At 38.1% G+C, this 14,832-nt stretch overlaps 1 protein-coding gene across 1 annotated transcript; it reads right to left on the bottom strand.

The window, feature by feature from the left end:
• Nucleotides 1–5,451: 5,451 nt before the first annotated feature.
• LOC134648302 (general transcription factor IIH subunit 1) lies at nt 5,452–14,388 on the bottom strand. The gene is made up of 11 exons (XM_063502795.1): nt 13,930–14,388; nt 13,542–13,743; nt 13,064–13,200; nt 12,570–12,771; nt 12,157–12,262; nt 11,578–11,712; nt 10,870–11,118; nt 10,318–10,416; nt 8,428–8,554; nt 7,518–7,705; nt 5,452–5,658 (listed from the first exon to the last, which is right to left on the bottom strand). Exons 1-11 carry the CDS (start codon nt 14,081–14,083, stop codon nt 5,536–5,538), a joined length of 1,722 nt encoding a protein of 573 aa, XP_063358865.1. The 5' UTR covers nt 14,084–14,388; the 3' UTR covers nt 5,452–5,535.
• Nucleotides 14,389–14,832: the final 444 nt, after the last annotated feature.

Below are 14,832 nucleotides of genomic sequence, written 5' to 3'. Positions count from 1 at the left end.
GTGCATGTTTAATTTAGAGCTGGGAACATAACCCTGAATAATTTTGTTTTTTTTTATAATGCACAGAATGTACCACTTTTCAAATGTGTATTGTGTATCTACTTGTCACCCTGTTACGCCAGTTGGCAACTAACGATACCTAATACTACTTAAGTAGGTAGTAATTAAAACAAAAAGTAAACATCAGTCTTATTACTGTTTTTTGACGGTAATACCTCTTAAGGGGCCCACTGATTAACAGTCCGCCGGACGATATCGGCCTGTCAGTTAGAACAAAAAGTTGACAGCTCCGAACTGACAGGCCGATGTCGTCCGGCGGACTGGTAATCAGTGGGCCCCTTTAACGGGTACTTCTAATTCCGAACTTTTTTGTAAATACCTAAGAGTCAGACCAAGTTAACTCTGCGCGATTTTGATAGCACTGTGCAAGTGTTATTTTAAACGTCATCATTTCATAGAAGTTAGACGTTTAACATAACACTTGCACAGTCTGTGGTATCAAAATCGCTGCAGGGTTAGCTTGGTCTGACTCTAGTTTCATTATGGTTCATTGAACCTGTGTCATTCAATTAAATTAAAATGTTAAGTTTTCTACAATTTATAAGTATTATCAGCTTATGTAATAAACTACAATATTGTGTATTTATGTAGCTGTGTATAAGGCCTTAATTACTGTAGAATTTTATTATATAGAAAACAGAAAACTATATGAAAAACTGCCTTGGTATTTGACCTCACGTTTTCCTATAGTTTTCCTATGTCTATGATGATACTTAGGTAATAATGTTATGTTATATAACCCATCCTAGTTAGGAATTCATAGTCGATGTAATAAATTATAACTTTAATAAAATTTTCAATTTAAGTTTTTAAGTGTTTTACCTGAAAACAAAAATTTCCGGCAATCCGTGAACTGACCTGTCGATGTTGTGTATTGTGTAGTTATGTGTATATTGTTGGATCGCAATGGAACCGCATAGGTGCATATGATAAGCGCTATTATAGCTCTTGGCCACTAAAGGCATGTCCAATGCGCCATGAGGTTTAATCATATCATATTTGAAATAAAATGCCGCTTATAATGGTGTATCCCTATCTCCATATAAAAATGAAACTTGTAAAAAAAAACTGAACTGAAAAATGAACTGTCATAGGAACCATCATTCGACGCGAGTCATCATCTTCCTCGCGTTGTCCCGGCATTTTGCCACGGCTCATGGGAGCCTGGGGTCCGCTTGGCAACTAATCCCAGTAATTGGCGTGGGCACTAGTTTTCACGAAAGCGACTGCCATCTGACCTTCCAACCCAGAGGGTAAACTAGGCCCGTATTGGGATTAGTCCGGTTTCCTCACGATGTTTTCCTTCACCGAAAAGCGACTGGTAAATATCAAATGATATTTCGTACATAAGTTCCGAAAAACTCATTGGTACGAGCCGGGGTTCGAACCCGCGACCTCCTTAGGCAGTATAAGGACTTATTGTTAAAATAGTGAAAATCCGTAACATTTGGCAACCATTTTTTTATTGTGTACAAAATGACATAGGGTAATTCATCAATTACAGGTGGCTAGTTATTGAAGGGCGGCCTTCATAGAATTCATTTTGTTTAGGGTGGCCAGTTTTTAGCCGGTGGCCAGTTATTGACGTTTTACCCTACGATAACACTTCCCTCGTTAACATCATAGTATCCTTCAAATTACAAGACAATAGTGATTAAAGTATTAGACAACATTAACTATTGCTTTTGTTGTATTTTTTATTATTAATATTTTCGTTAACACCTGTTTGTTTAGAGCAGTTTGGCTTCTATATTTATGAAAATTAGAAAGCAAACTAACCTAAAAAATGTTCAGTTCCAAGTAGTACTTAAACAAATCGTATTTAGACTTTATGTCACTTCATGGCTCCTCTACACGATGGGCCAACGCCGGCCACTCCAAGGGACGCAGCCATGCGGTAGAACGAGATAGCAATATCACTTGCTCCCTCTAACGCATAAATGCGTCCCTTGGAGTGGCCGGCGTTGGCCCATCGTGTAGAGGAGCCATCATAATCAAATCGATGGATAAATTTAACGGCACTAGAAGTAGTAGGTAGTTAGCTGCTACAACACAGCGTGCCATTGTACTACTGATTTTTTTGGCAACAAATAAGTGTAAATGATAGTGACCAACAATAGTTATTTGTACAACAAGAGATCAAAGTTTGATATTTCTTCGAGTGCTTATTTTGAGTCCCGTGCAAGCGAAAGATTCTATAATAGATTCTAATTTAGAATCTTGAGCGTAATAAGGGACTCAAAAGCGCACGAGATGTAAATAACTTGGATCTCGTGTAGTACACAACATTTTTCACCTCAGCAGTGAGAACATATTAGAGAACCCGAAAAATGTATTCCTTCTTCATCACTTACCTCTATTCACTCATGTTTTCTTAAGATATACCAACAATTAAATTTTCAGTACTTTGCTACTTAAAAACAGTGAGCAAAATCGCTCACTGAGTGAGCAAAATCGCATTTTGTCTCACTCAGTGAGACTGCTGAGGTGAAAAATATATACAAGCTCTCTCTGTTTTAACACATTCATTGCCACCCAGCCAAACAAGACATCCGCGCCAGGCTTCAAAAATTTCGTCATATATAGCTGTAGTACCACGATCCCGACTATCGGGTCGTCCGGCCTGGGAACGAAATCATAAAATACCCAATAGTCGGGTTTTCGGCACCGAATGTGTTAATCATAACTGCACTTCAAATAGTATTCAACCACCGAAAGTGGCAAGTGATCACTGATCACCTAATTTTAATTTACTATTAATTACATTCTTTAATTCCATAATGAGTTTACTATTATAAGCAGACATAGGAATCCGTGGGGCAAATTTTCTTGACAGGTAGAGACTTCCTATATCGATAAACTGAATTATCGATGCTCGTTCTATATACTAGTGATCGCCCCCAACATTATGTGTTTTTTGTAACTATTGTTTTGAAGACAAGTATGAAATTCACACATAGCATATTTTAAATAATCGCTAGGTTATATAAAGGTAGGGCGTAATACTTATTGCACTATAAAATAGTCAATATTATCTCAACCTCTTTATTGATTGATTATCAATCAAAGCGAATTGAGTTATTATTTTATTTGATTTTTACACTTTTAATAAAAACATATTTCTACAAGCAAACCATTGAGTGATCACTAGTATATATAACGAGCATCGATAATTGAGTTTATCGATACCTATAGGAAGTCCCTACCTGTCAAGAAAATTTGCCCCACGGATTCCTGTCTGATTATAAGTAACATTTGGTATTCTAAAGGAGCTAGGTGATGTTTCTGGAGAGCATTTACTGTTTTTGGGTTATCAATTGGGTTATTTGCTTCAAATGGGATAGTAAATTATTCAATTTCTGGTTATTGTTTCATAAAACACTATGTTCAGTAAAAGAAAGTAATTTTATAACATTATATTTTACTTTATTTGGTGGTCAGCTAAACATCTTAGCACATTTTTATAGGGAAAAATTGATATAATTTAAATTTTTGAGTTATCACAAATCATTTATGCCAATAATTATTCAAATTACATATGTAGTTACTCTCTTCAATTAACCTGATCATAAAATTTAAAAAGATACGGTCCATAAGGCCCTCTAGAGTATAATTTACAGTTGATATTAATCCTCAAGTAAAGCAATGAAAACGGGTTACATTGTATGGCAAGTTTCATTCAAAGTGAACAGTTTTTATTACTTTTGACACTAATTACATAATTCAAACATATCGTAGACCTATTCTCGTTGTCACCGTAATCGATCTACGGGTATATAATAGCCAAAACCTATCACTTACAAGTATCAATTAAAAAAGATAGGTTTTTCAAGAAAAACCATCAAAATAATACATTTTCATTTTACGTTACACACCTATAGTTCGTTTTTAGGGTTCCGTACCCAAAGGGTAAAAACGGGACCCGGGACTCCGTCCGTCCGTCCGTCCGTCTGTCACCAGGCTGTATCTCATGAACCGTGATAGCTAGACAGTTGAAATTTTCACAGATGATGTATTTCTGTTGCCGCTATAAGAACAAATACTAAAAACAGAATAAAATAAAGATTTAAGTGGGGCTCCCATACAACAAACGTGATTTTAGACCGAAGTTAAGCAACGTCGGGCGCGGTCAGTACTTGGATGGGTGACCGTTTTTTTGCTTGTTTTTTTTCTTGTTTTGCTCTATTTTTTGTTGTTATTAACCCTCCGTGCGCGAGTCCGACTCGCACTTGGCCGGTTTTTTTTTATTAGCGTTAGAAAAAGAGCGATCTTGACGTGTCTTTTAATTGAAAACCCGCTTTTTAATAATCCGTTACTATTACTTATGAAAGCAAAAGAATGTAAATAATCGTATATGATTCATAATTGTTACATATTTGCAGTGAATTATTTTTTAAAAGTGTTTTTCGATAAAAAGAGACGTCAAGATTGTTTACTTTTTTAACAAGCTTTTATTAGGTCGACCTGTATGTAACTAAAATGTAATGGAATTTAAGGTAACTAATTTAACCATCTTCCAAGGATCGTAGCGTCATGAAAATTGGCAGCTGTATGTAGTTCTGGTTCTGATGACAATACAATAATATGGTACTGTCGAACTGATCTGATGATGGAGACAGGAGGTGGCCATACTCGACCTGTATGTAACTAAAATGTAATGGAATCTAAGGTAACTAATTTAACCATCTTCCAAGGATCGTAGCGTCATGAAAATTGGCAGCTGTATGTAGTTCTGATGACAATACAATAATATGGTACTGTCGAACTGATCTGATGATGGAGACAGGAGGTGGCCATACTCGACCTGTATGTAACTAAAATGTAATGGAATCTAAGGTAACTAATTTAACCATCTTCCAAGGATCGTAGCGTCATGAAAATTGGCAGCTGTATGTAGTTCTGATGACAATACAATAATATGGTACTGTCGAACTGATCTGATGATGGAGACAGGAGGTGGCCATACTCGACCTGTATGTAACTAAAATGTAATGGAATCTAAGGTAACTAATTTAACCATCTTCCAAGGATCGTAGCGTCATGAAAATTGGCAGCTGTATGTAGTTCTGATGACAATACAATAATATGGTACTGTCGAACTGATCTGATGATGGAGACAGGAGGTTGCCATAGGAACTCTGTGATCAAACAACGCAACCTAATTATGTTAGGGGTTTTTAGAATTGTCTCGATGAGTATTAGTTGTCTGTCGTAAGAAAAGTACAGTCAGCGATAAAAGCTTGTACCAAAAATTAAATTTTTGCCAAAAACTTATTTCTAATGCAAAAAAAACGAACTATAGTTGTAAACGAATATAACCCAGTGCGGATTATGTCCATTTTGGACATTTTAGCGTATCCATTGTGTAATAAGATACCGGTTACGGCAGTTATGTGCCAGCTTTGTTGGATAAACACAAAAAGAACATAGATTTCGATGACACCAAGAGTAAGTCCCCTGGTACTACATACAATACTACCGAAGTTTGGCTTGCCTTTGCTGCCAAAGCGCGTACTTCGTACAGGCCACGTCTATCATTTGGTTGATGTGTTTCGTAAGTGATGTTGCTAGTGGTGTCAGGTCGTGAAGCATTTTCTCCTGCAAATAAAAACAAAGATTTACCTCTTAGTCGATTATTTTGATTGTCGCCATACCCGGCATCATAATATCTCTGCGAGTATGTGTATTGTGCAGTCGCCATCAGATATATCGGAGCGGCCAAGCCGTTCACAAATATCTGAACACGCCTCTATTGTGAAGGCGTAAGAGTGCGTGTTCAGATATTTTTGAGCACCTCGGCCGCTCCGATATATCTGTAGGCGACTGTACATACCCTAACGCCTGAATAATGTGTGCACTCAAACTCATACGTATTCTGATACTTGTATTCTTTTCCTTATTCATTCAGGCATCTCTGATGGCGAATGTAACGTGTGCACGCTAAAACCCTATCACAGTATTATTAAGGAAGAATAGTATTTTTATATTGACCAGTAGCCAGGTAGGTAGCTAACCTATCTTCAAACATATTCACATTCGAAATTCATTTCCGCTCAAGTAGCTTATGACACGTCGTCACTTGTTTTTTGACGTACACCGCCAAAATCTGTTCCAAAATCCGCCAAAATCTTTGATATTATAGGACATTCTTACACATTGACTAAGTCCCACAGTCAGCTCAAGAAGGTTTGTGTTGTGGGTACTCAGACAACGATATATATAATACACAAATACATAGAAAACACCCATGACTTAGGAACAAATATCTGTGTTCATCACACAAATAAATGCCCTTACCGGGATTCGAACCCAGGACCGCGGCTTCACAGACAGGGTCACTACCCACTAGGCCAGACCAGTCGTCAATTTGATCGAAGTTTACTCGTCGTATATTACATATGTAATAGGGATGATGACACATGTTGAATTTTATAACAAAATCTAGTAAAATAGATAGCAAACGAGCAATTTATCACAATAATGTGGATATTAAAATAAAATATTGAAAAATTACAAAATTACAGGACCTGAAAGTTTCAAAATTTAAGTTTTTTTAACTTCCAAAAACGATAAAAGTAAGGGTACCATTCGATTCCTTACATTTCACCAAAAAAAATATTGTATAGCAACTATATACATAAACGCAATATTTCACCGACAAAAACGCAATTTTCTTGTTTTGTCCATACTACAAGATGGGCGATGACGTCACGGCCTCTGGCCGTTTTGCATAGGGCGTTTCGCGAGTGAAGTGCGACTGTCGGACTTTGACTGCAATTTCTGACTTTTGTGTTACTTTAATGCAATGGGTCCCATATAGACATTTGATCCTAAAAACAAACCCGATAGATTGATACCATAAAAAAAAGCGGCCAAGTGCGAGTCGGACTCGCCCATGAAGGGTTCCGTATTTAGGCGATTTATGACGTATTAAAAAAAAACTACTTGCTAGATCTCGTTCAAACCAATTTTCGGTGGAAGTTCACATGGTAATGTACATCATATATTTTTTTTAGTTTTATCATTCTCTTATTTTAGAAGTTAGGGGGGGGGGACACACATTTTACCACTTTGGAAGTGTCTCTCGCGCAAACTATTCAGTTTAGAAAAAAATGATATTAGGAACCTCAATATCATTTTTGAAGACCTATCCATAGATACCCCACACGTATGGGTTTGATGAAAAAAAAAATTTTGAGTTTCAGTTCGAAGTATGGGGAACCCCAAAAATTTATTGTTTTTTTTTCTATTTTTGTGTGAAAATCTTAATGCGGTTCACAGAATACATCTACTTACCAAGTTTCAACAGTATAGTTCTTATAGTTTCGGAGAAAAGTGGCTGTGACATACGGACGGACAGACAGACGGACAGACAGACAGACATGACGAATCTATAAGGGTTCCGTTTTTTGCCATTTGGCTACGGAACCCTAAAAATTAGTCATGTAGCCTATTACCTCGAACGGCCTCAGCTTGACGTTCCTGAAGCGCAGCAGCGCCTCGTAGAACTTCTCTGCGCGCGCGCTGTCCGCCTCCTGCGCGGGCGTGGCGGGCGCGGGGAAGCAGCGCCACAGCTCGCGGAGCAGCTCCCCCGCGGACAGGTACAGCCGGTTCAGCTCGGATTTCACGTCGGCCGGGATCAGTTCTGCAACAGTAAGGATATATCCAGTGACTATATATTATCACTACATAGTATAAAACAAAGATGCTTCCCGCTGTCTGTCCATATTTATGCTTAGATCTTTAAAACTACGCAACGGATTTTGATGCGTTTTTTTTTAATAGATCTCTATCTATTAAAGAGATTATTGATTCAAGTGGAAGGTTTATGTATAATTTGTTAACCCGTGCGAAGCTAGTAGGGTCGCTAGTATACCTCTAAAATAAATTCTAAGGATAGAAACTCATAAACCTATATTTGTGTTAAAAGAAATCTGCCACTTGTATTTTCATGCTTTGCTATGGTGACGGTGCGTTAGTGCCGCGTCCTGCGCTCGCCTCCTACAGGAGCGCACTACCAGAACAGGAGGCCCGTTTACTACACCTGGGGCCCATTTCTCAAAAGCTTGTAACTTGTAATACAAGCGGATGTCACTTTTGACAGCTTTTGTTAGGCCCAAGATACACTTGTAAGTTTTACTTAAGAGTACAAGTAGAGATGAGTATCATTATCTGATTCTAACAAATAGCCTTGTCCCTACTTACGTAAGTAAAACTTACAAGTGTATCTCGGGCCTTAGAAAGGGACTTCCACTTGTATTACAAGTTACAAGCTTTTGAGAAACGGGCCCCTGCCCGTTTACTACAGGCTCAGCTGGCCCAGACCGCGGCATCGCACGTCCTTCCCGCCCCTCCCGGCCTACTTACGCGCCATGGCGGCGGCGTGGTGCTGCCGCATGAGCGCGCCGCCGGGGCTGAGCTCGCCGAGCGCGGCCACGCAGCCCGCCGCGCCGACGCGGATCGGCCGCGCGCACTGCTGCCCGCTCGACCACGCCTGCCAACAAACAGCTACACTCACTAAAGCCCTTGCTACACGGTCGCCGACAAGCCTTCAGACCGCGTGGCCTTGGTCCGTCCCGGACCGTGTAGACAGTTGTTTCCAACAAAATTGGACCAAAACTGACCAAGATCAGACGGTTAGAATGCTTGTCGGCGACCGTGTAGCAAGGGCTTTTGGCTGCATTTACAATACTGATGTAAGCGGATGTGTTTGTTAAGAACCAATGGAATACCTTCAGAAGTGATTCTATTGGTTCTTAACAAACACGCCACGCTACGTATCCTCGCAAATCTCTGATGGAAACGCAGCCTAAATTATATAACAACGTCAGCAAATGAACATGAGCGACAAACTCGGTTTATGACCAAGTGAAGTCACACTATTCTAATAGAATAAAACTAAAACCAAGGGCGGGTTTATATTCAGCAAGCTGTACCCGCACCTTTTTCATTACTTACACAATTTGTTGCACAATGTTTAGATAAATACTTACCTACTTACTTTATATACCTAAGATGGACTAATTACCTACCTAACCCTTATATTATACCTAAGAACTGATGTAAAAAGTAATGAAGTAAATGCATTTGTATTTGTATAAAACTTCCGAAATATGAATAGTTCCTGCATATTATTGTAGAAAATTTTCACCATATCGAAAAGTACAGCGAGCTGCAAAATTACATGACTGCATTAATAAAGTGGCCATACAATTTTGTGGCTGGATGTATATAATTTAAGTTACTTTTATTTTGATTGTTATATTCCTTCCCACTTATTTTAGATTTCTACGTCAGTATTATCTATTTGGCAAAACTATTTTTCTCAAAAATGGACGGCAAAGTCGACGTTGCAGGTTAAACAATAGGTCGCGAAGTGCGTAGTTTATGGTCATTCAAAAAATTAAAAAGTTAAAAACATTGCAGTCTCGATTTCGGGACTGCAATGTTGCATACAAATTCCATTATTTAACGAGTTTTAAAAAGTTTGGAACTCGTTAAATAATGGAATTTGTATGCAACATTGCAGTCCCGAAATCGAGACTGCAATGTTTTTAACTTTTTAATTTTTTAATTATTATTCTCTTTATTTATTTTTGGTCTTAAGTTAGGTTATTTTATAATATGGATATAAAAATAAAATACAAAAACACTTACAAAAACAATACAAAATACTTATAAACATATTATAAAAAACCTAACCTAGGGTGCCGCCAGCAGCGGGGCAAGGCCCAAGCTGCCGGTGGTCAGGGCTGCAGAGAGAGGAACCGGCGGACTATCCGCGCCGTGTCCAAGATCACCGCCTTCTGCATCTGACCCATAATTATTATTATTATTATTATAACAGACTATCGCACCGCACCGCGACTTTGGAGCGTCGCACCCATAAGTGAGAGCGACAAAGAGATATCTGTTTCTCGCTCTCACTTATGAGTGCGACGTTGGTACCGCGACTATTTAGGTGTCTCAAATAGGTTAGCGTACTTTCAGCAGAAAAATACACTTCTTTTTTTTTTTAAAGGCGGCAAGCATATCTTTTTAATGGTTTTACTTTTTTATGTGAAAATTAGAACGTTGCTTCCGTAAAATATTTCTATTTCTTGCACCATTTTTGAGAAAAGCACTATATATGACTCGGTTGGAAGGCTACTTGCTGGCTTCGGATTCAATTAAACGGACTCCCAAGGTCGTCCGTTTAAAACGAATCCTCAGCCAGCAAGTAGCTACTTCCGAACCTCGACAATAATGTACTATTACCTGACATATTGAAGCTAGAGCGGACAAAGGCGGTGGGTGATTCGTACTCGAACTTGATTGGTTCACTTGCGACGACGGTCCTAATAAATACCTTTCAATCTGTAAAAGAAACAAAATTTACATTTAATACCATCACAAAATTTAATAAATAAAGTAAGCATTAATAAATAATTGTAAGAAATTATTTATTGTCAACAGTAATAGTAATTCTACCTGTGACGTTATCATGTAACGGTCGCCAACGGCCAACTTGAAGCGAACGGGTACTAGCTTTAATTGCAGACCTTGTATAGATATTGTCTGTGCAAGCACAGGCGCTAAATTACTTATTATAATGATAATGAGCCACAGTAAAATACGAAGAGCACCTATAACTGTATTAACACATTCACTGCCAGACAAACAACGGCGCACTACCCCAGAAACCGGTCGTCTATAGCTGCGTATAAAACAACCGCAACCCGCCCAGCGGGTTGTCCGGGCATCTGAGCAAAGTTCACGAGCGCCCACCAGGGTTCCTGGCAGTGAATGTGTTAATTGATCGTAGTTTACCTTGGATAATTTCAGTTCCTGTGCATCTTCATTCCTATTTGAATCTTCTAGATCCTCATAATGTATCTTTTCTAATATCCTTCTTCTCTTGTCCACGGGCTCTGAAGCATTTTTTTCATCAGCTGGCCTCTTCTCAGCGGTGCCATTCGTTTCTTTAACCCCATTTTCTACCACTTTGTTGTTATTGTTTGTAGTTTTACTATTGCTATCACTACTACTAGAATTTGTTTTTTGACTAGCTTTGAGCACCTGTTGAAACAAAAAATATATTTATTATTAAAAAAAACAATACATTACCTTTCTCCTCGTACAGTTAAATTAAAGCACTCATAAAATTAATTAAGCGTGAATACATCGCTTAGTGCAGGGGATGGCCTCACAATCCAGATCTGACTAGTATTTAATTATCCAGATCTGGATCCAAATCCGTAGTATCTTCCGTCGAATTTTAATCCGGATTGCACACCATAATGGTGAATTCATTTTAAGATTGGTTACAGCCGTTACAGATTACAGGCCAAAAATCTAGTCCCGTCTACAGTTGATTCACGACATTCGCGTATACTTGTTTCATGTCTCAAGGGGTCCGCTCTGCAGTTAGATAGCCAGTTTCTCAATCACGTCGACCAATGGATACTAAACAACACAGACTTAAATGTAATACGTAGAAAAATTCCTAAATAGAATGTTCCCAGAAGTCATACTTGCCATAATAGAATGTTGGTTGAACCGTTTGATCATATTCCTATGTATGGACGTGCTGTCGCCTTTGTCTTTCTCAACGGGGGCGTCGTCTTCCGTCGGTAAGAGAGGAATAGGCTCCGAGAATTTAGGCAGATCCACCTGGAAATGTTATGTAACAAGCTTATGTTATATTTTGGAGAAAATGAGGTACATACTAAATCGGGATTGGATCGCGTTTCACTATTATAGTCAATGGAATCTGAAGATTTTCACAGTACCACTCCAAATTTAAATGACAGCGCCATAGATATTTAAATAAATAAATATTACTAGGCAAGTTTACGCTTCTCAATTTCCTCACGAGGCGTTTCGTTCTGTGTGGACCCGTTTATTCGTGTATTTTGCCGTACAGCCGACCGGGCGTGAGCGTTGCCGAACCTACAGGTGTCGATTATAGGCAACGGCAAAAATAAATACGATCTAACTACTAAAATGTATAAGTTTCAAATTCCTTTGGCATCTATTAAGGCGCACTTCGACTCAGTCGGGCTCTAATGGGTCTGTGCTGTGAATGCTTTAGATGAAATCAAAAGGAAACCAAACCGTGAGGTCCAGTGTGGTGTGTCTCATAGCTGAGGCAATGGCGTGGTCGTCTAGTTTTGCACATTCTCCAAATAAATCTTTGCTAGAAGATGATGCTATGCGGTCTCTGTGGAATAAAACAATAACTATGTTTATTACATTTATATTGGGAATATGGACCGCGATTATTATATTATTAAACTTTAAATTAAGAAGTAGAATTCAATATCTACTGCATGGATCTACGTTCCGCCATACTTGAAGGGCTTAACATTCAGTAAGGTGTTATTGCTTATACTAAACCTGTAAGCATGTGTTATTGTTAAATGGCCATGACGAATGTAGTTTTTAAGTAATTCATCAATACAAAAAATTAACAAAAACAAAAAACAAAAATAAAAAAACATAACAAAAATTGTATAAACAATATTTACCTGTGAAAATAATGAGATTGAAAGAATTTGGTCCAGAATTCCGCTTCAGTCATCTTGTTGGGCACATAGTCTATATGTTTCTTTCTGACAGCAGGGTATGTTTTGAAAATAGCGTCTATTATATCCTGTGTGAGATTATATTTGAGGCCATTGCAGCCATCTGTTTGGGGCTGGATGTCGGCTAGAAAAGCTCCAGAGACACCTACAAATATTTAAATGTCTAATATCATACATATTGATACAATTAAGTTGATAGTTACTCTTAAAAACTTCTTGTTGGTAACTCTGTATTCTAATGTTGGCCTTTTCAATCAATATATTTTAAAGTTGTTATGCAATAATAATTAACACAGATGGCACTACCATTGTTTAAAAAAAAACATGTCTTTAATCATGCTAACCGCAAATAACTATAAATACTATAGACTTTTGTGTGTTACTTTACTATGTTATGTTATGTATGATGAGTTCATGTTCAATTTTACATCACTTACCCGCCTCCTGCTTAATATTATTAGATTCAGTATAATGTTTCAAAGTGGGTGTGTTCCAATACTCTTCACTATTAATCACTTTTGATATTACTAAGTCTTCATATAAATGCTTCAGAGTTGGATGAAGAGACAAGAGCCTAGAAGAGAGAACATTAATTACTTGGCCATAACATAATATTCAGTGCATTTTATACCAACTATATTATACAACCATTTTATACAACCAACCAAATCACTCATTCTCATGATAGAACTTGTGTGCATTTACAAATTAACCCGTGGAGCGCCCTACCAAGGCACGTGTCCTGGTAACTAGTATAGGAGTTCCATACTACGGTAATTCTGGGGCACTCCACGGGTTAATAATGAATTCAATTCCATATTAAAGTTTTTATCATTATTTTACTCTGAATATTTTATGCGGTAAAATAAATAATCTTAAAATTCTGCCCCATTTGTTGCGTTGTGCGAACCATACCTGGACTTCATCTCTAGTTCTCCATCAATTTGCCTCTTAAACTTAGGTAACAGATTCACCAGCAAGCCTTTCACCTGGTCCCGGTCCTTAGCCTGCGCCTCTGGGCCTGCAGGGTTGACGAAGTGGAATGTGGAACATGTTCCATCATGGAGCACCACTTGCAGTTGCACTTTAGGCTTACCAGCTGGTGATATCTTTTGTGCTAAAAATTAAATTTTTTTACTCCATTATTTCTTACAATATGTATTGCATGAAATTTACTAGTATTATGTTGGAAGATATTGTATTTGTATCTACTATTAACTTGTACTTCTATGTATTAAGAATACTAGCCGCCACAATAACTTTGGTATCCATATTATACACATTGTTCTTATTATAGACTTACTTTTAATATCAGCATATTTGTGCGATACAGCAACAGTGTCTCTATTTTCCAGCATCCATGCCAACCTCTGATTCATCACATACAAGGTACCGTCACCCTTCTTATATCGTACGTAGCCTACACTCAACAAAACGTCTTCAGAAGACGTTGTCATTGTTACAGTGTTTAAGCTATCGATGTATTAACCCAAAAATCCTATTGGTTTAATAACTCTAATGAAATAGGTATAAATATTGCCCCATGACAATGATTAGAGTTCAAGATCACGGACGCTGTGTCTCCTCAGGTATAGTCCAGTATACTTTTAGTGGGTAAATAAATAGTTTGGTCCAAATTCCGTGGTTGATAAATGCTAAAATACAAAGCGATGAAATTATGAAATTATTTAACAAAAACCACATCAGTCGACCATTTGCAGTTTTGACAAAACTGACATGACAGAACACACCAATTACCATAGACAAATTAACCGTTTTTCTACTAATGTGTTTTTTGACTTGCAACATTTTTGTTTATGTCTATGATAACGAATCTTGAATGAATCCAAATGTTGATGATGTGTTGATGCCATGTTAGACCTTGAGGGCATACCGGGAAACGCGAAATCGAAACTCAGCTATCTACCTCTTTATCGCTCGAATATGCAAGAGTGATAGAGAGGTTAGATAACAAAATTTCTACTCTCTCGTTTGCGGTAGACCCTTAGATTGTGACTTATTTTGGGAGTGGCGCCCCCTATGCAGAGTTCGCGTAAATTCCCTATAGCGGGCATTTTTCTCGGAGAGTAAAAGAGAAAGATCCCCGCAGTTTGCAAATTTAGGTTTTCGCGGTAAGCCCCTGCTTGTCTCATCCTAAAGGGCCATTAGATCCACGCTTGCTATCGGGCCCGTTCGCAAGTGTGGA

The sequence above is a fragment of the Cydia amplana genome, chromosome 1 (genome assembly GCF_948474715.1).
Source record: "Cydia amplana chromosome 1, ilCydAmpl1.1, whole genome shotgun sequence".
Lineage (NCBI taxonomy): Eukaryota > Metazoa > Arthropoda > Insecta > Lepidoptera > Tortricidae > Cydia > Cydia amplana.
Note: the sequence above shows the minus strand (reverse complement) of the source record. Positions and strands in the feature narration are given on the sequence as shown.

Excerpts from the sequence above, each read along its gene's own strand:
- LOC134648302 (XM_063502795.1), bottom strand. The coding sequence starts at position 14,083 with ATGACAACGTCTTCTGAAGACGTTTTGTTGAGTGTAGGCTACGTACGA. Across the intron at positions 12,263-12,569 it reads CAATCTCATTATTTTCACAG|AGACCGCATAGCATCATCTT; the intron begins GTAAATATTGTT and ends TTTATTCCACAG. Across the intron at positions 5,659-7,517 it reads TCAAGCTGAGGCCGTTCGAG|GAGAAAATGCTTCACGACCT; the intron begins GTAATAGGCTAC and ends TTTTATTTGCAG.